At 37.2% G+C, this 23,012-nt stretch overlaps 3 protein-coding genes across 11 annotated transcripts in view; 1 reads left to right on the top strand and 2 right to left on the bottom strand.

Annotated features, from left to right (window-relative positions):
* LOC113499368 (tight junction protein ZO-1-like) overlaps positions 1 to 7,452 on the bottom strand; it is a 134,142-nt gene extending 126,690 nt beyond the window's left edge. For 5 of the 9 annotated variants that reach the window (XM_026879826.1, XM_026879825.1, XM_026879829.1 and 2 more), the window contains exon 1: positions 7,087 to 7,451. In XM_026879826.1, coding sequence (XP_026735627.1) covers positions 7,087 to 7,378 — 292 coding nt within the window. In that variant the 5' untranslated portion in view covers positions 7,379 to 7,451. Of the gene's footprint in view, positions 1 to 7,086 lie in introns of all 9 variants that reach the window. The other 4 variants (XR_003401095.1, XM_026879827.1, XM_026879831.1 and 1 more) reach the window with 1 other exon arrangement.
* Positions 7,453 to 9,274: 1,822 nt separating this feature from the next.
* Positions 9,275 to 15,966, top strand: LOC113499259 (another transcription unit protein). Its single transcript, XM_026879665.1, has 11 exons — positions 9,275 to 9,435; positions 9,647 to 9,743; positions 10,091 to 10,732; positions 10,816 to 10,904; positions 11,514 to 11,690; positions 12,109 to 12,287; positions 12,687 to 12,904; positions 13,388 to 13,550; positions 14,098 to 14,313; positions 14,889 to 15,045; positions 15,449 to 15,966. Exons 1-11 carry the CDS (start codon positions 9,405 to 9,407, stop codon positions 15,631 to 15,633), a joined length of 2,154 nt encoding a protein of 717 aa, XP_026735466.1. The 5' UTR covers positions 9,275 to 9,404; the 3' UTR covers positions 15,634 to 15,966.
* A 1,821-nt stretch (positions 15,967 to 17,787) lies between these two features.
* Positions 17,788 to 23,002, bottom strand: LOC113499260. Its single transcript, XM_026879666.1, has 3 exons — positions 22,744 to 23,002; positions 18,651 to 19,085; positions 17,788 to 18,074 (listed from the first exon to the last, which is right to left on the bottom strand). The coding sequence occupies exons 1-3, from the start codon at positions 22,871 to 22,873 to the stop codon at positions 17,800 to 17,802; spliced, it is 840 nt and encodes a 279-aa protein (XP_026735467.1). The 5' UTR covers positions 22,874 to 23,002; the 3' UTR covers positions 17,788 to 17,799.
* Positions 23,003 to 23,012: the final 10 nt, after the last annotated feature.

A 23,012-nucleotide genomic window follows, 5' to 3' on the forward strand; every position in this document is an offset into this window, starting at 1 on the left:
CAGGAAAGCTCCCATTGTTCTTTACTACAGGTAGTACCCATCTGCTCCACAAAACGGGTAGTACCACGGACCCAAAAAATTATAGGCCTATTACCTGCTTGCCTTCGATTTATAAACTTCTTACGTCCATTCTGAGAGAAAAGATAACTAATCATATAAATACATATTCCATCATGTCTGCCTCTCAGAATGGATGTAGAAGTGGATCCCGTGGTACTAAGGAGCTACTCCTTATTGACATGTCCATTTGCCAGCAGGTTCGTCGCTCTAAAAAGGATCTTTCGACATGCTGGATAGATTACAAGAAGGCCTATGACTCGGTGCCGCATACGTGGCTCTTGAGGGTGCTGGAGTTGTATAAAATTAATGCAACTCTACGCACCTTTTTGATGACATGTATGCGGCAGTGGAGTACGGTGCTTCGCTATCCAGGGTGTCGGGAAATCCTACAGAGTGGAGAACCTATCAAGATTGAGCGGGGAATATTCCAAGGTGATAGTTTGAGTCCCCTGTGGTTTTGTTTAGCCTTGAATCCTCTTAGCACTCTGCTTGAGAATTCAAGGCTAGGCTATTCGTTGCGGAGAGGAAGCCAGGTTATTTCCCACTTGTTATACATGGATGACTTAAAATTATTTCCGTGCACCAAATTGCAACTGATGAAGTTACTGAAGATCACTGAAAGCTTCAGTAATTCCATCAGAATGGAATTTGGTGTTGACAAATGTGCAGTCATGCATGTAAAACGAGGTGGGATTGTAGAATCCCAGGGTATACAGCTCTCAGATTCTATAAACCTGAGGTCCCTCTCCTCAACGGAAACCTACAAATACTTGGGTATGTCAGAGGCGTTAGGCATTAATGTCGTTGACATGAAACAATCGTTACAGACACGTTTCTTTGGCCGCCTGAATAAGGTACTAAAAAGTTCTTTATCGGGCGGTAACAAGGTGCGTGCCTTTAATGGTTGGGTCATGCCAGTGATTATGTACTCCTTTGGCATACTCAAGTGGACACAGACCGAGCTGGACGCCTTGGATAGAAGAGTCCGCACACTGCTCACCGCAAATCGAATGCACCACCCGCGATCATCGGTAATGAGGTTATATATCCCGCGAAAGTGTGGGGGGCGAGGCTTCTTAAACGCCAAGACCCTTCATAATCGCGAGATATGTAACCTCAGGGAGTACTTCCTCCGAATGGACGTGGGGATGCATCGAGATGTTGTGGCAGTGGATAAGGCCTTCACTCCGCTCTCTCTAGGCAAAGAGAACTGGCGCAAACCTGTCGTACTAAGCATCAAAGACCGCAAAGATGTATGGCAAAGCAAGGAGCTACACGGACGCTATTATCGGACTCTTCATGGAGCCGATGTAGATTTCTTAGCGTCCGTGGCCTGGCTACGCTTCGGTGATCTTTTTGGTGAAACCGAAGGGTTTGTTTGTGCAATTATGGATGAAGTTATCTTGACAAATAACTACCGGAAATATATAATTAAGGATGGTACAGTTGACATCTGTCGGGCATGTCACTGTCCCGGTGAATCCTTGAGACATATAGTTTCGGGTTGTTCTCGTCTTGCTAACGGCGAATACTTGCACAGACATAACCAAGTGGCCAGGATTATCCATCAGCAGCTTGCTTTGAAGTACAAACTTGTGGAATCTGAGGTGCCGTACTATAGGTATGTTCCCGACCCAGTTCTCGAAAATGGTCATGTCACATTGTACTGGGATCGATCTATCATCACTGACAGGACTATTGTAGCCAATAAGCCTGATATAGTGGTGATAGATCGATCAAAACGTCGAGCAATGATTGTTGATGTCACCATCCCCCATGACGAGAACCTCGTGAAAGCGGAAAAAGAAAAACAAATGAAATATTTGGATTTAGCTCACGAGGTTGTCGACTTGTGGGAGGTGGACTCGGCAATCATTGTCCCGATAGTCGTGAGTGTCAATGGCTTGATAGCCAAGAGCCTCGACCAACACCTTATGAGGCTCTCGTTGGGCGTCTGGGTCAAGGGTTTGATTCAGAGAGCGGTACTTCTGGACACGGCGCGCATCGTGAGGAGGTTCCTCTCTCTGGAGCCCTGACCACCGGCAGCTTGGGCCCTGTTCCCGTTGCCGGTTGGACACTATTTTTTATATTTTTAAATGTATGTTGTTTTTTTTATATATATTTAAAAATGTAATTTATATGTATTTAAATGAAATAAAGGAGATAATAATAATAATCCTTTATTTGCTCAAATGTGGTACATGATGCAGTTTACAGTTTAGTGTTACATTACATACATTACAATTGTTCAGCACATTTACCATTAGCGGCATGCAAATGAATTACAAGATTAATCTTGACTTTTACAAATTAAATAAACGCTAGTAATATAGTTTCTAATAATTACAACACAGTTATTGACACTACTTAAGTTTAATTTTATAACCGAAAGATTTACATTTATTTTTTTCTAAAAACTCATCTACCGAATAATAATTTTCTTTTATCAACCATTTTTTTAAAACCATACAGAATTTTTTATAAGGAAGTTCAGTTATAGACTTAGGTAGAGTATTATAAATTAGGGGAGCCATATAAACACAACTCCGTCTAACTAATTCTAATCTTGGTATAGGCACTTCAAAAGGCTGAAACGTTGCTTTTCTCTTGTTTCTATTGTCCTTAACTTTAAAAAGCGAAAGGTTAGATCTCAAGAATTTTGCGATCTCATAAATATAAATGGACGGAACAGTTAACAAATCATTGGACTGAAACACAGGTCTACAGGATTCAGACCATTCTAAATTAAATATTGCGCGAATGCATTTTTTTTGCGCTATCAAAACTCTTGAAACATCTGTGGAATTTCCCCAAACAATTATTCCGTAACGAATTATTGAACAAACATATGCATGGTAAACAAGAATAGCCGTCTGGGTTGAGGTAATATCTTTGACCCTTCTTAAAGCAAATACGAACTTATTTATCTTATTACATACATTATCTATATGGTTTTTCCATGCAAGGTGTTCATCGAGAATAACTCCAAGAAATCTCGCACTATAAACTTGCTCAATCGATTGACCATTGTATGCGACATTTAAATGTATGGGTTTGCTTCTCCATGTTCCAAATTTTAATACATTTGTTTTGGATATATTTATTTTTAGTTTGTTAATACTTAGCCACTTAGTAATGTCATCTAATGTTTCGTTTACAATGGTGTCAAGGTTTTGCGGGTTTTTACAATCTATAATTACCGTGGTGTCATCCGCGAATAGAACACACTGATGTTTGATTATATTTGGCAAATCATTTACATAGATTAAAAATAATAATGGTCCCAGAATACTCCCTTGCGGTACGCCACAGTGATTTATGAGTGGCATAGAATCAAAATTTTCTAGTGTATTATTTATATCATTAAGTTTTGTTACTCTGGTTATCTGTTTTCTATTACTTAAATATGATTCGAACCATTTTTGAGCAGAACCTCTGATGCCATATTTCTCCATTTTACCAATTAATATTGAATGGTCTACAAGATCAAAAGCCTTGCTCAGGTCTAAAAATAAGGCACAAGAAGATGTATTACAATTAATATTATTCATTACTGCTTTAATCAAAGTGTATATAGCTAATGTTGTAGATTTGTTTTGTTGGAATCCATATTGTTCTTTTGCAAGAATATTAAACTTATTTAAATATTTTAGCACCCTTTTATACATAATTCTCTCAAATATTTTCGATAAAATTGGAGTTAAGGCTATGGGTCTATAATTATTAACATCGGATTTAGAACCTTTTTTGTGCAATGGTTTTACTAATGACACTTTCAGCCTGTTTGGGAAACAACCATGGTAAAGAGATAGGTTGATAATATGCGCCAGAGGCGGTGCTATATGCTGAGATATACATTTTATGATATCTGTTGAAATGTTATCATAACCGCAGGAGTTTGTGTTTTTTAAATTCATTATGATCTGACAGACTTCAACATCATCAGTGGGTTCTATAAAAATACTTTTATCATGTGACACTATACTATTAATATTTACTTTACTATAATCATTATTATTGGTACTAAGGCTTTTGGAAACATACATTACGAGGAAATTAGAGGAAAAGTTGTTTCGGGTTCAGGCAACCCTAAAAGTTACGACATCTAAAAGTACGATTATCTCGCGATACTTATTACACAAAAAATAATAAGGAAAGAGAAATAACACTACAACTAGAGAATGTACGACGGAATGTATAAATTTAATTAATTTCACGTCTCGCAATCGCACATAAACTCAATTCTTTCATTTTCTGTAATCGATTTGACGAACGTAACATTTTTATTGTTTGATGTTATATAATTATTCTTACGTATGTCAATTACATTGTTATGCAAGCGTATGTGAATATTAAATTGAAAAAACAGCACTTTTATAGCTAAGAAACATGGTTTACAGATTTTATGGAAAATTCCAAGGTTTTTGAGATCAAATCCAAATACAGATGTCAACTTCGTCGTGTGTCTCCCCTGACGCGAGTGGTCTCTATTCAATAAACTGATGTCAAGGCTTAGTGAATGAGGATTCATATAAGCAATGAACATATGTGACTGTGAATGACTGCACGGATAGTAGAGTGGTTGTGGTCTATACACGAAACCCACTGGGCTTGTCGTATCGCGGATTCAATCCCCGCGTTTGTGTGATCCACAAATGCTTGTTCTGAGTCTGGTTGTATGAAGCTCAAGCGACACACGGTTTAAATGCTTAGAGACATTATAAAAATCTACAAGTAGATTGTAGACAACTAGACATGCCTAGACGTCCTCCTATGATTTTGTTTCCTTGTCTTCAGATCATAAGCCTACGAGCAACCAAAAAGATTTCATCCATTAGGTCCCAGTAGAGAAGGTATAGATAAACATAAGAGCACTACTATACGCACACAATGTATTTGTATTTACCACGTTATGTTTCAGGCTAATTAGCTGGACATTGGGGTATAGCTACTAATATCCGGACAATAATCATTATTTGTCCCAAACCATCCAAAATGCATTATATGTCCAAATTTCACATTCTACCGGGATTTGATTGCAATGTTTTGATAATGAGCAATTACCCATGCGTGATGATTTCACAAGGATTGTTTTGTACAAAATTTCAATCTGAAAATTGGTAAAAATTTCTCACAGTTCGGCAGATTTTCTACTGAATGTTCGCATGAAGATCCTCTTTCGTTATTGAATGAGATGTGTTTGTTTTAAACATGAATATCAAATATAATTTCGTGTGATTCTTAATTTAAAGATTATTGATTATTTTAAGACTGCGATCCGTTTCCCGGTTCTGCATCCATTAAAAAACAATAATAACATCATCTGGTTTTGTTCTTTGTTCAAGACCTCTTATCATATAAGGAACACTGATTATTCCATTTGGTATTCCAGAGTACCCCACGATATTTACCGTCACCAATATTCAACCACCACCATAAGTGAATACTTCAAACTTAAAATACCTATTAATAATTAGTTAAAGCTACGTCTGCAAATCCCTTTTGACTTCCTGAACTAATTCCATCCGACTTCAATTCGTTATGTAATGACCATTAAATAAAACGAACGACAAAGGATACACACATCATTCAGTAATTACCTTCACGATATCCGAAGCAATTGCGGTTTCATTTGAATTACATGAATAACCAGGAGCTCAATAGTGGATTGATTCCCATAGCTAAGGCGGGGTCAATTTCCGAACGCACCCGCATCAACTAAACCTAATACCCGTCAAATTTAAACGATTATAATCCTTAAGCCTTCGAAATAAAGTTTCAATGTCAATTCTATTCACATTTATCTTTGTAAAGTTTAAATTTATTGTCTCATAACAATCTCTCCCCCTTTGGCCGGTGGTCATGCAATTTTTCAATCTAGTTTCGATTGTGGTCTTTCGTGAGAGCCGGCCATTTCTTCGGCACATTTCGGCAATTTTCGGAACATGATTGCTTTTACCGTATTGCAAAATGCCTGGGCATGTCATTTAGTTGTTTGGCGTACCCTCGATTTGTTACCGAGATTAGGAAGGCTTTGTCAACCGTAGTGACCGCATTTAGTATTTATTTATGCGATCACTGTTACCGGAATGAATCGTAACTTTACGACGACTTGTGACGGTTACATTCATATTCCTGTATGCTTTGTGAAGTAATCTTTTGATACATACATTGATTTGACTGAAGTTTGACATGATTTGAGAACGCAATACTGCGGTAAGCTAACAGTTCTGTAAACTTCTGCAAAGTCATTTCGAATTAATTGTGGGACATAGAACTGGGCCCCAATTCTGCTATTTAATGTCAATTTTCGTATTCTCTTTCTATTCTATAAATTTAGTGCAGGACGGTATACTCAAGGTCAATACAATAAACTTCCAATTATTGTATTGGCAATATGCTTAAGGGAATAAAAATAATTTCAAATTTAACCCAATTGCCATTTATTCATCGGCCATTGTAAAATAGCAGAATCGGGTCCCTGCTTTGATCAATATTTATTTATCTCGGTAAGATGAGACCAAAAATAACTAATTATAAGCAGGATAACTAACTTTTGACCTGAGAGACCAGAGTTAATACCTACCTACTTTATAATATTATATTACGTTCATTGGTTTAACTAACTGTATTTATTGCTGGCTTATTAGTTGCTAAGTACATAGATATTCGCTCTTAAATTGTCATTACCATGTAGGTAATAATTCAACTACCTACCTATTTCTAAGAAATAGGAAACTAAACTACCTACACGTGTTCATGGCTACCTACTTAGATTTAACTGTTTAGCGACAATCAACAATTTACATACCTACGCAAGTAAAGTTAGTATCCGATTTGGCAAGCATACACCGCAACATAATTTAACTAGTCTAATCTTCATAAGCAGTTTAATAAATATCACGTACGTATAGTATTTTAATGAGCAGAAAGGTTCACACCATAACTTTTAACTTAGTTAATCTCTACTAGTTTTTTCAGTAACTAATAGTTAATTTGATGACGCATCAATATTAAGTTACTCACCATTGACAATGAATCTGTGCCTATCATTCATAAGCTCCTTGGACAGTTTTGGGCATTCCTTACTTAAAACAACACACAAATCATTTAACTTAACACCGCTTTGTTTACTAACAATCTCAATAAAATAATTACACTTATCACTGTCAGCCGCACCGGTTATTAACTCAAACTCGTTTAAATTAAAAATCCCTTTTTTAACTAATACATCTAAAATGTTTGTATCGCATAATTCTCGTAATAAAATGTGTTTGTGTCGCAGCAAGCCGGCACAAACGTCGCCGGCCGCGGCCATCGTTCAACTAACAAACGGAAGAAAAAACGCCATTCAATCGCCTCATTCAAACTTGGAACAGATGCGAACATGTAGGTATGCTCTACTTGGGTATGTCGGGTACCTTACCCTTGAAAAAGGCGCCTGTTTTTGGTATATTTTGTCCCTTTCGTTTTGTATGAATTAAGAAAGGGATGTAGTCTTTTGTGTCTGATAAGAGTTAAGTTTACGAGTTCTATGAGATCGCGAGACGAAACTTTGAACCGAGTTATTATTATTACTTTGGTAAACTTTATTTATTGGATGTCTGATGAATTGATGTTAAGCTATTTCCTTGAATCTTTATATAATAAGTAAACATAAGTATCCGCAGTACTGCTTACAGTTTAAAGTTAAGGAATAAAATGTAAAATGTGATTAATACCTAATAAATGTTTGTGTCCTGCAATAAGACAAATCAGTGTTTTAGTGAATGTAAGTCGTTATCACGGTCAAATTAGATCATTGGTCAGTTTTAAATTTATGACTGCATTGAGCGTTTGAATCTCATTGCAATAGCGAAATATTATTATTATTAATGGAATGTTCCAGAGTTCGTTTTTTCATTTTAGAGCCATTTAAGAGCTAGAATCTACTTCAGAATCGCTTTATTTAAAAATCTAAAATGTCGCCTCGCTTCTATTCGAATTAAACAGTAACTTTGCGCTAAATATTAAAGTTATGTAAGAGGAAGATTTTGTTTTTAAGAGCTAATTCCTACGCTTCCATGCTAGGTCTCTCTTGCAAGAAAATTTTGACCTGAAAAACTATCATTTTACTTCCAACACTAGATAAAGTCAGCTAAGTATCTGGCAGTAAGGACGCACGACTCAACGGCTAGACTTTTTTTTATTGAATTGATTTTTTTTTATCTGCTTGTTCTTCATACAAACATCGGATAACGCATGGTCTCAAATTGCTTCACAATATTATGTATATTAGTATGAACATCAAAATCAAGCACGCCAATAAAATTATCGCACTTTACCTTTTTGTTATCTTTTTTTATTTATGAAATACCTATTTGATGTTTTATACATACATATGGAAAACCTCTAACGACCGTATCCGAAATTACATCTCCTCCAATTCAAATTAAATGAAATATAAATGAACGATACACCTAATAACAAAGCATCATACAGATATACGAAATGTCTGCTATAAATAGATCATGGCACCACCCCATCACTCTCAGGGGTGTTGTAAACCGCAAATGAGGCTACATGCCGCTTTATTAAATGGAATCACAGTGGCCTGCTAAAAATGACAATATGCCTAAAATATTTGATTGAAACTATACTTGTAAAGTTTATTTTTCAACTGAATTAAAAAAGAGTATTTATTTGTTGCTTAGTTAGGTACATCTATCGTTTATTGGGTGTTTAATGTGAGACTACAAGCCCAAATTGACTGTCTTCTTTTCGAAGTAGCTTCTTATGGATACACAATAATATTTTTTGCTTACGTTTAAATTAATATCTTTCTGTAAAGGATTTTTTTAAAGGTACTTAGGCCGCAACACATGCCAGTCATTGCAACTACTGTAAAGGATGTTAAAGATGTCTAATCTAATGTCTAAATTCATCGGAACAATTAGGACCGTTGGTTCAGATTGTATGACTTAACGGCTAAGACACCTATGTTTCGCATCAGTAATGATGGTGTAGAGAGTACTTTTTCTTAAGCTTCTGGGTTTTCATTGAAGATGTAAATTTCATTACAAAAATCATAAAAAAACACTGATGTTAAATCTATAATTTAAATATTTTTGTTACGATAGTTACTATTTAAAGCTTAATCGACTAAGCTCATCAACATTTTTTTAGTATCCTCGGCAACAACACTATTATTGTTGTTTGACGTTGACGTTTCTGTTCTGCCGTTGGCATCATAACCTATTCGTGTATTACGATTTTCAGTTTTGTCGAAAAATTACAAAAAGTTTTATCATCGTTCATGATCAGATAGTGAGATTTGCGTGTGTATGCAATAAAAAGCATAAATAATGGCACCCACAGCGAAGAAATCATTAAATGGTATGTTTAAAAATGTGTCAAAAGTGCCATAGCGATTCAGTAAATTTACAAACATTTGCTTTATTTCATTGTTTGTGTATTTTCTATCGCACAGACTAAAAACATTACAACTAAAGACTATTAACCGCGATATGTATTCAAATAGTTCTTCATCTAGTGAAATGTAAACAAAATTATGAATGTAAACATGAATTGTATTTTCCCGTTTCAGATACAGATTCTGGCTCTGACTCTGATAGTGGCTCAAGTGCGAGCCGCAGTAAGAGCCCTAGTCCTGCCCCGTCGGGAAAAGAGGGCAGTCAATCCAGGTAACACTTTTAACAAGCCTAAAACAAGTGACTGTACACAAAATGAGAGTTGTACTTTTCTGCAACTAAGTTGTGGCAAATAAAAGTACTTATAATTTCCGTAATTATCGCTGTTAGGTTGTTATTTAATTAAAAGGTTGGATATTGATTTAGATGCCTCCTTCAGTTAGATTACAATGAGTATGACACACACCATTCTAAATCTTTTCTTTTTAAGCATTTGGTAGGCAGCATATTATATGTTTTGCAATACTTTAAACTCCCAAATCAGCCCAATAGATAGAACATCACAGGATATGCTAGTCTGATGTAAACTTTTGCTTTAACATTTATAATCCCTTTTTCAGATCAGTATCTCGCAGTCCAGGAAAGTCCGGAAGTGAATCACCAAAGTCCAACAGATCTGCTCGCTCTAGAAGATCATCCAATGCTTCCAATGCATCCCGAAGCAAGTCTAACTCACCAGCTCACTCAAACAGGTCGCGCTCTGGTTCTGCTCATAGCAACAAGTCTGGATCATCAAGTCCTAAGTCCAATGCCTCAGGTAGTCCTAAACAAAGAGTGTCTAGGTCCAGAAGTGGATCTAGGAGGTCTCGCTCAGGATCAGGTAGTGCTAGGTCTCGATCTGGTACACCTAAGAGCCGTTCAGCAAGTCCAAAATCTGGCCCTCGCAGCCCAAAATCTAGGTCTCAAAGTCCAAAATCTGGATCTCAATCCCCTAAGTCCAGGTCGCAGAGCCCAAAATCCAGATCTCAAAGTCCTAAATCTCGTTCGGCTAGTCCAAAGTCAGGAGGGGCTAAAAGTAGGTCAAGATCAAAGTCAGCGAGTGCAAGTCCAAAAAGTCGGAAGTCAAGATCGAGGTCGGGAAGTGCATCGTCGAGGTCTAAAAGCCCAGTAGCAAGACCTACTGATCAAGACAGCAGGTCAAACTCTCCAAATCTCATGATAGACGATGAACAAGCAAAGGACAAGTCAAAAAGCCGCTCAAGGTATGTTATCGAGAAGTCAATAAAAAGAATAAATAAACAATTAATGCGCTAATTAAAAAAAAAATGTACGTGAATAATTTCAGGTCTGGTTCAAGACAGTCTCGCAGCAAATCAAAGTCTAAGTCCAAAAGTCGTTCTAGATCTCGATCAAAGAGCTCAGAAGCTGAAATTGGTAAGTACATCTGAGTAATTGAAATGAAACTACTTTTACGGATTTTATCGCGGTTTAATTTTAGATTTTAGTTCCCGACGTTTCAGTGAGCTCATACTGCGTAGGTCGGACCACAAATAATTAATTAAAATATGAAGGTAGAACGAGCAACATCTTCTGTCAAGACGAACGCCATCTCAGTCTGCCCGTGACCATGATACCCGCAAAGGTTTCGCAACGTCGGGAACTAAAATCTAAAATTAAACCGCGATAAAATCCGTAAAAGTAGTTTCATTTCAATGTCTAACATTCGCGTAAACCTAAGAAACCGCTACATCTGAGTAAAATATTTTTCTAATATTTGAAACTTCTCATGTGTGCGATGCTATATGTGAACACTTTAAACTTGAATACACAGAAATGGTTTAAGACCATTCATATTATAAATACTGAATCTGCAGATTATGAACATTTAGTTTAAAAATTTTGAAGGGAAAATTGAGAATTCATAGGTTAAAAAAACTTCTTTACTTCTAGGTACAGAATATTAAAAAAACACCAACAGGCTTAACTATACTATAGTAAATCAGTTTGATACTCAAAGTAATTTTTTATAACCTTCATTTCTAGGTGACAAAAAGAAGCGCGCTGTTTTATCGGACTCTGAGAGTGATGGAGCTGCGAAAGATGCGCCTAAGCGCAAGAAGGCAGGCTCCGACAGCGGCTCGGAGACCAGTGATAAGCCCAAGAAGAAGTCCAAGAAGATTGTGGATTCTGATGACGATGAGGAGAAGAAAGATGATGGTGGTAAGATATGAATAATTAATGTTTTTAAAGTCAGAATATATAATGACTTGCATTAACCCGAGATAAGGAATCATTGCTTGATCCATGGACTGTTAAAGAAAAACTATAGAAGCGCATTTCACTTTCAAAGGGAAACCATGCTTATTTTAAAATGGGAAAATTTCTCGGTGTAAGTTTTCGCCATGGCACAAAGATTGAATCAAAATCCTTATATATAAATGATAAGATCTCAGGACTATTCATTAAATGACATACAAGTGTAACTATATACAGAAGGAGATGTTTGATTGTCCTTCACTTATTACTTTCGTTATAGACATATACAACAAAATGTTCACATGTGTGTCACTATTTCTGTCCTATATACGTATATTTGAAAATGACCTTAATTCTGAACCAAATATTTTTACCTAAACAGTGACAGCCGACGCGCTATTCGGTGACGCGTCAGACATCAGTACAGAAGACGAGGGGGGCGCGGACAAGGGCTCGGAGCGGTCTCGCTCCCGCTCCCGCTCTCGTTCGCGCTCTCGTTCTCGCTCCCGCAGTCAGGAAGCACGCCGGTCGGGAGACGAGGCCAGGCATAGCGGGGAAGAGGTAAGGTGGATTGGGGTACTAGAGCACAAAAATTACAGCTAAAGTTATTAGGTGGAGCTTCAGATGTAAGTGACCAAGACGATGGCGCAGATAAAAACTGTTGGAACAGTCTTAGTGTCCATTGAGGACTTTTGCTGCGATATCTGTAATCAAATTTTATCTTAAGCTATTTTACACAAAAATTGCCAAAAATAGTGCCTATCGACTTCTGCAGAAATATCTTAAAGAAAAAAAAAACAATTTTTTTTAACACACTGGGTACCATCTAAACTAATCCCAAAAAAAGGTAAGAAAAAAAACATTCTAAATATTGCAAAAAAATTAATGGGAATCGGTCTCACCTAGATCTTGTCATTTTAATTTCACGTCAACTAAATTCCATTCTAAATACCTTTTTAGCAAGAGCCACGAGAGAAACCGGAAGAAGAGGAAGAAGTGGAGATCCCAGAGACCCGTATCGATGTGGACATGCCCAAGATATGGACGGAGCTTGGCAAGGAACTGCACTTTGTGAAGCTGCCTAACTTCTTATCAGTAGAGACGCGGCCGTACGACCCCAGTACCTATGAGGATGAGATCGATGAGGAAGAGACCTTGGACGAAGAAGGTCGCGCTAGGTGAGACCTGTAGACTGTTGGAAGTTCGTATTTATGACTCCTGTAGTATTGTATGATGATATAAGTTGATATAACATAATACTGGGTTTGAAAGTTGTGGCCCAGTTTTTCTGTGTTTATCAGCCTTTCAGAAACCGGCTGTTAGTTCCATATTTGTCATGTTCATCTTTGTCATGTGTGTGTATAATTAATCATTTCAGTACAAGTTTTGAGGCATGTGTGTTAAAACAGCATTAAAAACCACAGCCTTAGAGACACACAAAATAATTATTACATTAAAACCTCAGTTTCAAAATAAATTGTTGCATTTTTTATTAATTTATTTAAGAAATCATGTTATCATATCATACATTATTTACTTTATATAATAATAAAAAAATACAAATATACTTTTTTAACGCCTTCAAGAGATGTTACCAATATTCCAACAACCTCTATACAGAAGCTATACATAAATTTTATACACAATTTATTTACTTCCAGGTTAAAATTGAAAGTGGAGAATACGATGCGCTGGCGCACAGTCTTCGACAAAGAAGGCAACGCCGTCAAGGAGTCGAACGCGCGCATGGTGAAGTGGTCCGACGGGAGCATGTCACTACACTTGGGATCAGAAATATTCGATGTCTACAAACAACCGTTACACGTGAGTGCAATTATGTTGTAGCACTATTATTTATATATAATTGATACATTTCATGGATAGCCAAGAGGTTGAGGTCATCACAATAAACCCACTGTGCGCGTCGTGAAGCGGGTTTGAACCCCGAGTAGGACAAGCATTGGTGTGATCCACGAATGGTTGTTCTGAGTCTGGATGTGTTTATGCACGTGATTTGTATGTTTGTGAAACTCCCCGCTACACTAGGATTAAATTCCTTTCTGCGGGAGTAGTTTTATTATTGTTATTATGTTGAAGTCTACTTCTGCGCGCCGAGCATGAGTTGGGAATACATTTCCTGCACCCTGAATCACATTCTGTACTTTTCATTTGATTAAATGTGTCACTTAAAACATTTGATTTTGTTTAAGTTTGTTCACGTTTTACAGCTATGCACACACTTACACAGGCTAAGACGGAAATAAAATAACAAACTGATCGTTGCCAAATAAAACGAAAAGTCATGAAGACTAATCAAAAAATATGTTCTTCACTCATAAAACACAAAATAAAATGTTTTCCTGTTCCCCAGGGCGACCACAACCACCTGTTCGTACGTCAAGGCACAGGTCTGCAGGGCCAGGCAGTGTTCCGCACCAAGCTGTCCTTCAGGCCGCACTCGACAGAGTCCTTCACTCACAGGAAGATGACGCTCTCGCTCGCCGACCGCTCTACCAAGACCTCAGCTATCAAGATACTGTCGCAAGTCGGCGCTGATCCCGATGCTGATAGGAAGTATCAGCTTAAGGTGGGTTTGCTGGTTTTCGTTCGGCTCTTATACTTAATGTGGTTTAAAAATGCTTGGATTTATTACAAATATGAACCCTGCTTTTTTTTATTGAAAGATGCATTACGTTTAGTCTGAATGTGGATAATTTCAGGGTAAAAAAGATTGTTTATATCGAAAACGACTTGAAATAAAGTGTCATAAGTAAAAGTAATTTTTCCCTTTAAGTGGGTTTTATTCAATAAAACATAGAAACGGAACCGTGTGCTTACATTTCTCATCATTTTAATCACTAAACAACACGGTCTATCACGGATCACTGTTGTACATAAACATCCCCCCAATTTGCGTCACAAAATCCGGTGCTTTGAGTATTTTTTTTTAATTTGGTCGTTTATTTCACGGTCAAGACTGCATTTTAACCTGGCAAACGCGGAACACCGCGCACTGAGAACTAATGTTTACTGAGTTTTATTTTATTTATTAAGGTTACCAACAGCTTCTGTGTACACTACAGTAATTCTTATGTATATTAACAACAATCTACTAAATAATAATATTATGTTTGATGATGAGGTTATTCTGTTGTGCAACAGAAAGAGGAGATGGAGCTCCGCGCGGCGATGCGGTCGCGCGTGTCGGTGCGCAGCAAGCGGCGCGGGGCGGGCGCGCGCGCCGCCCGGGACGACTCCGACGACGAGGGCGGCGTGTCGCTCGCCGCCATCAAGAACAAGTACAAGCAGGGGCAGAAAGGTAACACGGCTGGGGACCAGGCTTTATGAAAGTCGAATTTCCCACTTAGGGTTAAAAATCGTCGTTCAATTTAATCTTTTCGTATATGACGGATCGCTGGTCTGTCTTCTCTAAATATTTCATTTTTGATACGCAATAATTTTGTTGTAGTTATATCGAATCATGCAACATGTTATTGTGATGTAATGTTGATTTCTAATTTAAAAGTTTAGGTACTTAAAAAGATTAACCAATCATTTCTAGCGTGTCTTTTCGTTTGAAAACTTCTACCGCTAAATCCCGATCAAATATACCAAATAAAAAATATCTACACTTTATTAAGCACCTAAACCGATGGATTAGTAATATCATTAATAATAGTTCTCTTTCCTAGACGTTCACAGCCCCTATTTTCACTCCCCAGCATCAGCCGGCGCAGCGATCTACTCGTCAGAATCCGAGGGTTCTGATGTGGAGACACGTCGAGCTCGGCGCCTGGACCGCGCAAAGGCGCTCAAGGACTCCGACTCTGATGGGAGCGACGCGCAAGAGAAGACGCCCCGACACAGCAGCGCCAGTGATAATAACAGCGCCAGCGGTAGCGAGTAGACTGACACCAGGGTACAACAACATCATCGAAATCCTAGCCGTCCCGCTATGTTTTGGACGGCAGAAACAGACCTCTTCCCATACACGGAATGTTGTGACCACTGATGATGCTATCTCACTGTGGATCAGCGATTTCATCCAATATTTGGAATCCAAGAGGTCTTATTCCAGTCTAACCGGATGCAGATAAGTACCAGTATTTTACAAGGAGCGGCTGCCTACCTTACGTCCTCAACTCTCAACCCGGGCACCTGGACAACACTATACCACTTAGTCAGACTGGTTGTCAAACGAAACACGAAGATTGACTCCTAAAACAACACTGAGCCAAAACTACCTAAATTATAAATAACTATCTCATTAATTTACATTGTATGTAATTACATTATAAAATATACTGCCTTCATGAAGACTTCATAACATATGTACCTACATGTCCTCGTCGATATTAAAATGTTTATTTTATGTTCGCGAAGGATGGACGTGACTGCAATTACTGGTTTTAATTTTTATATTTATGACCAACTTACGATAAGTAACTATGTTAAACTAAAAATGTCGCTTCAACTAATAACGACGTTCTTATCAGTATCATAATACAGTATAATTCATTATTTTACACGGACACTTGATCTTGTTGGTTAAAAGGCAAACTAATCTCATTATGTTCATTGTGGACATTCTGAAACTGACTATGATAAAAATTTATGAGTGAGTAAATTATATTGACATCAATCCTTGCTCTTAAATCAGGACTGTGTCTTCGTGTAAGTGAGACAGCACTCTACATTGCGGATACTGTCATCTTCCTCTCTCAATGACAACAGTTCTACCTATGGAGCTTTTGATATTCTCGCAGCCCTACACAAAAGATATGTAACTTTGACAGAAAATAAAGGATGAATAAAAAAATAACGGTAAAACGGGGTGAATAGAGTTTCAAGGGGTGAATAGAGAATAGTGTTTTTTAGGAGGTTACATGAATATTTTCTTACATTAAAATGCTTAGACACAGTTACTTAATGAAATACTTGTGAGTTTGCGTATAATCTTTATGTTTTGTCTAGTTAAACGTCCAAATTTTAATAAAAACTCTGTTTCTATCCACCCCAAAAAACCCTCTATTCACCCCGTTTTACGGTACATGAAAAGAAAAAAAAACCTCAAAAATGCGCTAAAGTTCAGGTCACAGATTGGACTACGTGTGTGACGAAACACGTTTAAATTAATTCAAATGTGTTGGAACACATTTGACGAAAACAACTATGGGTCTACCAAAACGTCTTTTAGTAATATTGCAGTTGGGTATTTGACTAACAAAAATCGAATTCGTCCGTCAGGTAAATTTCCAAACAATAAAGGATACGTATTTGGTCTTTTTTGGCGTAAACAAAAGATGAAGATGATATTTCTCCGTTTTCAAGAGAACGCTGTCCACCTAGTGAAGGTTTGCAATCAGCTTGTTGTAGTCTTCCATCAGTAGCTTTGCGGAACAGTACTTCTATGCTAGCCAGTTTTATTTAGCCAGTTGTATTCCTAGGCCACTCCTTGGTGTGGCTTAACCTAGACTTCTCCAACTTAAGATGCCCTAGTAAATGAAATCTCGTGTGACGTCACTTGTCAGTATACTTTTTACCGACAAATGACGTTTATGGCGCCTACTTCCATAATATTCCATATCTTTCTCAAACTAAAATGCATTGTTAATTTTTTTATTGATTTAAGAGTATACAATAATATTTAAGAATATACTTGACGGACTAATTAGATTTTTTTAAAGTCAAATATGGCGTTAAGCGGTGTCTTATAATTATGTATTTTTCTGACTTGAGAAAAATACATAGAAGACATGGTGGTAGACCCCCCTGACTAGTATAAGTTGTGATTGTTATGTTAAGGAGTTTAATTGTTTTAAGTTGTAAATATAGTTTTATAAAGCATTCTCTACTGAATTATTTAGTAGTACTTAATTTGAACCACATTTTGTTGCATTTTCAGAGCATCTACTTTTTTAATATAAATTATTGAGTTTCTTGACGGTTTTTTTCCAGAGGAATAACATGCACTTAACGTCATCACTGTTATGTTTTAAAAGTGCCAGATTTGAAACGAAAAGTTTTTTCATAAATAAGCTTAATTGATAAAAAATATATGTGAACAGTCTTATCAATCTTTATTAACATTTAAATAAACTTCAGTTTCGTACACAATATTACCTACACCAATGATTTTCCATAAGCCTTTATCGTTTTTCGTGATATTTGGCACTACATAGCCACAAGTGTCAGTTTCTATAAGATTCCTGTCAAAAAATCTGTCGAAGGTTGACCTTGGGGCGACTAGTTCACAACTCTGAAGGCCGTTGACTGGGAACGCGAAGCTGAGGTGGAATGTGTCTCCTGGATGTAGGGTGGGTTTCGTCGGGTTGGCTGGTAAGTATTCTGGAAAATAAATGCGTTTTGCTCGGTAAGAGGTAAGCTATTATAGCTTGTATGAGTGAAAGAATAGGCTTCATTTTCGATAAAATTAAGTGGGGTTAGTTAGCAATAGAAGAGTATGCCCATTTAAATACCAGGTATTCTTAATTGACATCTAGGGGTTGGTGATTTGGCACTTAAAAGCACAACTTCCATTTGCTAGTTGCTAGTTGTTCATTTAGAGAATTTTAAAGTATTAATAGTAACTAAGTAAAAAATCAGGATCGGAACCATTAACCATCGGCTTTAAGAGATTTATAAAGCGTGTGGGTAGAGACGCTGCCATACATCCTTCTCACAATTCATTTTAATAGATCTATGCAGTTAGCCTGCGTACTGGCCTTGACTACATTCCTGGGCTATCATTTTTTGACGTGACCCTAAAAACGTCTACAGAACCATCGAGAAATTTGCAGGGAACAGTAAAAAATAACGCTCCACTATCACAAAAATCAAACGTCTCATTCAATTCTTTCATCCAACACACTCGAGTCATAAACTCCAACACACTTAATTAACCACTGATCTAATAAAACGCACCTGTGATTACAACTGATATGACTTGGAACAGCTCCACCCAATCGTCGTCGAGGTCCTTGGTATACGCACTTAACACCCAGTTCCCGTGGTCTTCAACCCCCAGGGGACCCAAGATGAACTCATTAGGATCCATACTCTCCACTTTGGTGTCAAATGTGTTCGGAACACTTTTTCTCAAACTGAAAACATCGTAGTCGTTTGTCTGTTTGACTATAGGCCTGACGTTTTTCACGAACTTCGTGACGATTTTGGATATTTCTCCCAAGCCCTCTTTACGGGCCAGGCTTGGCTTGCCTAAGTTGAGCTTCATCACTTCCCCATTTGGCTTGTGGAGGTAGTAGAGAGTGAGCTCATTGATCATCGGTGCGGATATGCGGGCGACATCGTTTAAGAAGCACGGAAGTGTCAATGGTCGGAGTTCGATTCTTCTTTTGGCTGAAATGCATTGATACGACTTTCTTTTAATTTTAAAATTAATATTAGCTTAGAAATGTGATATGTTCGTGATGTGGTTACTGTACCTTGACTTAATGAACTAAATAGATAGTAAATAAGTTAATGGGCTATGAAAATGGCTACAAAGTATGCGAGGACAAAATAAAACATAATTTATGTATCTTTGCAAAGTATATTTTATATTCATTTATACAATAACAGCGATGGTTGTAATTATCCCCGTCCTAACACAATTGGGGCAACCTGGTAAAATCCGCAACAAAATTCGGCAGCGCCCCAGATTTCTTAATTTTAATGTCGACTTCTAGTTCGGAATTAGTGTAATAGTCACTGATAATTAGTAGGTACATATGTTTCTTTTAAAACCCAGAGTATGTAAACAGACTCTTGATTAACCTCCTGTACCTGGTAACTGCTCTATTTCGCTCAAATTTTGTTAGCTAGTACCTACAAATATATTTTGTTCACTAGTTGTACTTTTGCAGAACTTCATTTAACCAGGCTGAGTCAAATTCATCTTCTCATTAGGCTAATTGAGTCGAGTCGTCACAGTCGTTTACAAAACTACTTGAACACGCGCAGTTGGATTCGTTCGTAATTGAGTGTCCTTTTTAGGGTTCCGTACTCCGTAGGGAACTACAAAACCACACACAAATTCGTTTTTTTTTTACTTTCTAATTCAATTTTTTAGTTTTTAGTTTCACAAACATTCAAATCAAATGCACAAAGTCACCCAGACTCAGAACAAACGTATTTAATGGTGACCTATATATACTGTAAGGCTATTCGTCCCGTTATCTATCAACACCCATAAACCATACCATACAGTTGTCGAACACCCACACCATACAGCATTTATGAAAGAAAGACGAAGAAGCTGCATTGCATGGCGTTGTCAGAGCAGTATCTCTCTTTTACAACGCCGCTTCAGAAGTAGTAGAAAGGATTTGCCCAATGGTAATGGGTAGAGACCTAAGCGTTAACTAAGTGTTCCACAATCCTTAAGGTAGCGTTGCTGCGTTAGCGCTCGCATATGTGTATGGGTACAGGGTCAAAGTCACCTGATATACAAAACGAAATGTGATTTCCATGAATATAAGCGTTTTCTTTAGATCTTTAAGGTAGCGTTGCTGCGTTCCTCGAATATATAGATACAGGTCAAAGTCACGTGAAATGTGATTTCCATACGAGTGTTTTCTATTGACGCTGAAGATTGGAGCAATGTTCCTTATCTAGAGGGACCATTATAGAGTCAGTGTTGTCAATTTTACGCTCCATTTTCATTATAAACGCCTTCAGCAAGTCGTTATAGCAATGTATTATTTACATATTTTACATAAAGTGTATAATATGTATAGTATGCTTTTAAATCGCTTATCTTTTATCATGAGATATAAAAAAGTAATAAAAGCGAATGTTGGCCAACTATTATCTTACAGATAACTATTTTGATATTTGATTACAAACTAAATAAGTGATGGTTGAAATGAAATTATTTTTTTCCTCGGGGGAATCCTCATGGACCCCCGCTCCCTAGAACGGTGAATCTAAGAGCCTGTAACCAGGTTGTATATCAGTAGACTAGCTGTTACCCGCGACTTCGTCCGCGTGGTTTGAAGGTATAAGTTAGGAATTTTTGAACGGAAGCCCTCGAAGATGAATAATTTTCAATGATTTTTCCACATTCCATTGTATCTTCGCTCCTATTAGTGTCAATTTGAACAGTAGTTCCTGAGATTTGCGCGTTCAAACAAGAAAACAAACTCTTCAGCTTTATATATAGGTATAGATATAGATATATTAGCCGTGATAATCCTGATAGCCATAATTTTTGTTGCTGCGTGCATGAACCATTCGTATGGAATTCTGAAACACGTTTTGCATACTTTTTAACGATGTGATGAAATTAAAAATAAGTATTTAGGTAATCTCTTTTGGAAATCCATCGTAAGGACTCAGATGAATCAGAATCCATTAGGTTTAGTCAAATACATATTATTACTTTCTTAAAACATTATTGCAGTTGCAACTGCTACGCCATTACGTTTAGAAATGGTGATAGACCCAGACATCCCAATACTGTGTGTGAAGGTTACAGATACTTCATAGAATCAACATTCACCTTGTACCCTTTTTTTAAACGCTGAATAAATATTGTAATGTAAACAATACTTATCTCCAGACAAAACATATCACGTTTACAAAACTATTCAAGCTTCACAGTTCTAAAACAACTAGAAAATAGCCTTTAACAAGTAGACGTTGCATTTTAGCCGACTGAGTCAGAAAGAGGGTTATGCTTTTACTCTTTTATTCTGGGCGGAAACCCACAGTACACACGTTCGATGACACATTTGCACATGCGAGGATGTCCGCTGAGCCGTTTCCACCAGAGCTGTGCTGACTAAATGAAGGTTCTTTACAAACACATCCCTTGCTAAGCACATTTTACTTAAGTGGATACGTAGCCTTAAGGGCCTACCGCTATGCCTTAAAGTACTATTACAGCGTGTGTGGAAAAGAGATGCCGCTTTACAAAGTATTGTGCTGTCAAGCTTCCACAACCATAATATACAACTTTCACACAACGCCATCTAGTCTCAAACTAAACGAAGCTTGTATTATGAGTACTAGACAACTGATAAACATTGTATACTTATATGCATATTTCTAAATACATAAATTATAAACATAGGTAATTTACACACAAACCCAGAACAAATGATCGTGCTCATTAGCCAAATATTTCTCTTGGGTGGGAATCGAACCTCCGAAAGTGGTCGACCACGACCACCGGTAGGCCCTCAGGACACAAAGTGCAACTGCTTGACCTAAATAAATATATTTGTTCGCGCACTCTCAAAAATGTGCATTAAAGATCAATGCATCATTTGTAACTATTTATTAGAACATTGATTTGACCTATTTCCTACAAACTAGGTCGCCGCTGTTAGGCTCTTACTTTACGATGCCTAAATTGAACATCAATATTCTTTTAGCCAGTCTAACCAAGGAGTATCGTGTTGCCCAGGTAACTGGGTTGAGGAGGTCAGATAGGCAGTCGCTCCTTGTAAAACACTGGTACTTAGCAGAATCCGGTTAGACAGGGAGCCGACCCAACATAGTTGGGAAAAGGCTAGGCCGATGATGAATATTCTTTTTGTCAGGAGATAAGAAATGTTTTGTACAATGTGAAGTACTTAATTAAATTTACTGGAAGTAAAAAAAATGAAAAAAAAAAAAATTGAGCAAGCAACACAATGGCTTTCAATTATTAGAAATAGGTACTAAAAAATCTCTAGATTTCAAACATTAGATGAAAAACTATCAGATAATGGTAAAACTGTTGAATTGAAGAACACACACAGAACATATTGTAAACAATTTTTCATTTGATTAATTAATTCATTGCCACATCTTAAAATACGTGAAGAAAAAAGTTATACATAATTCAAATCATAAAAACAATGTCTAATAATACATTGTTATATGACGTTCACATATACGTAAAATATTAAATTAATTTGATTTGATTTTCAAAAGTTTTGAAACGCTATCGCAGAAAACACTGGCAAAATGAATTAATTTTTCCGATTCATTAACCGTCAATCGAGCTTATCAGAGAATCGGTACGTACCTTTAATATCCGAGTCCCCGAGTCTGTTGACAGTTAAAGTTGACGTCAAATTAAACAGAAGTTGAGTGATCACGAATAGAAGTGTCTTTCTTTTGTACGAGTGGTGTGCCCGCTGGAGCGACAGACACATAACTGCAACACTGATACTGGATACGATATGTCGTTAACGTGAGCGAGTCGTAACTACGTAGTCATTTGAATATTGTTTTTTTTATGGTAGAGTTCGACGCTTCAGGATTTTCCTTGGAACTGGAATTTGGCCTAGATAT

Source organism: Trichoplusia ni, chromosome 12 (assembly GCF_003590095.1).
Source record: "Trichoplusia ni isolate ovarian cell line Hi5 chromosome 12, tn1, whole genome shotgun sequence".
NCBI lineage: Eukaryota > Metazoa > Arthropoda > Insecta > Lepidoptera > Noctuidae > Trichoplusia > Trichoplusia ni.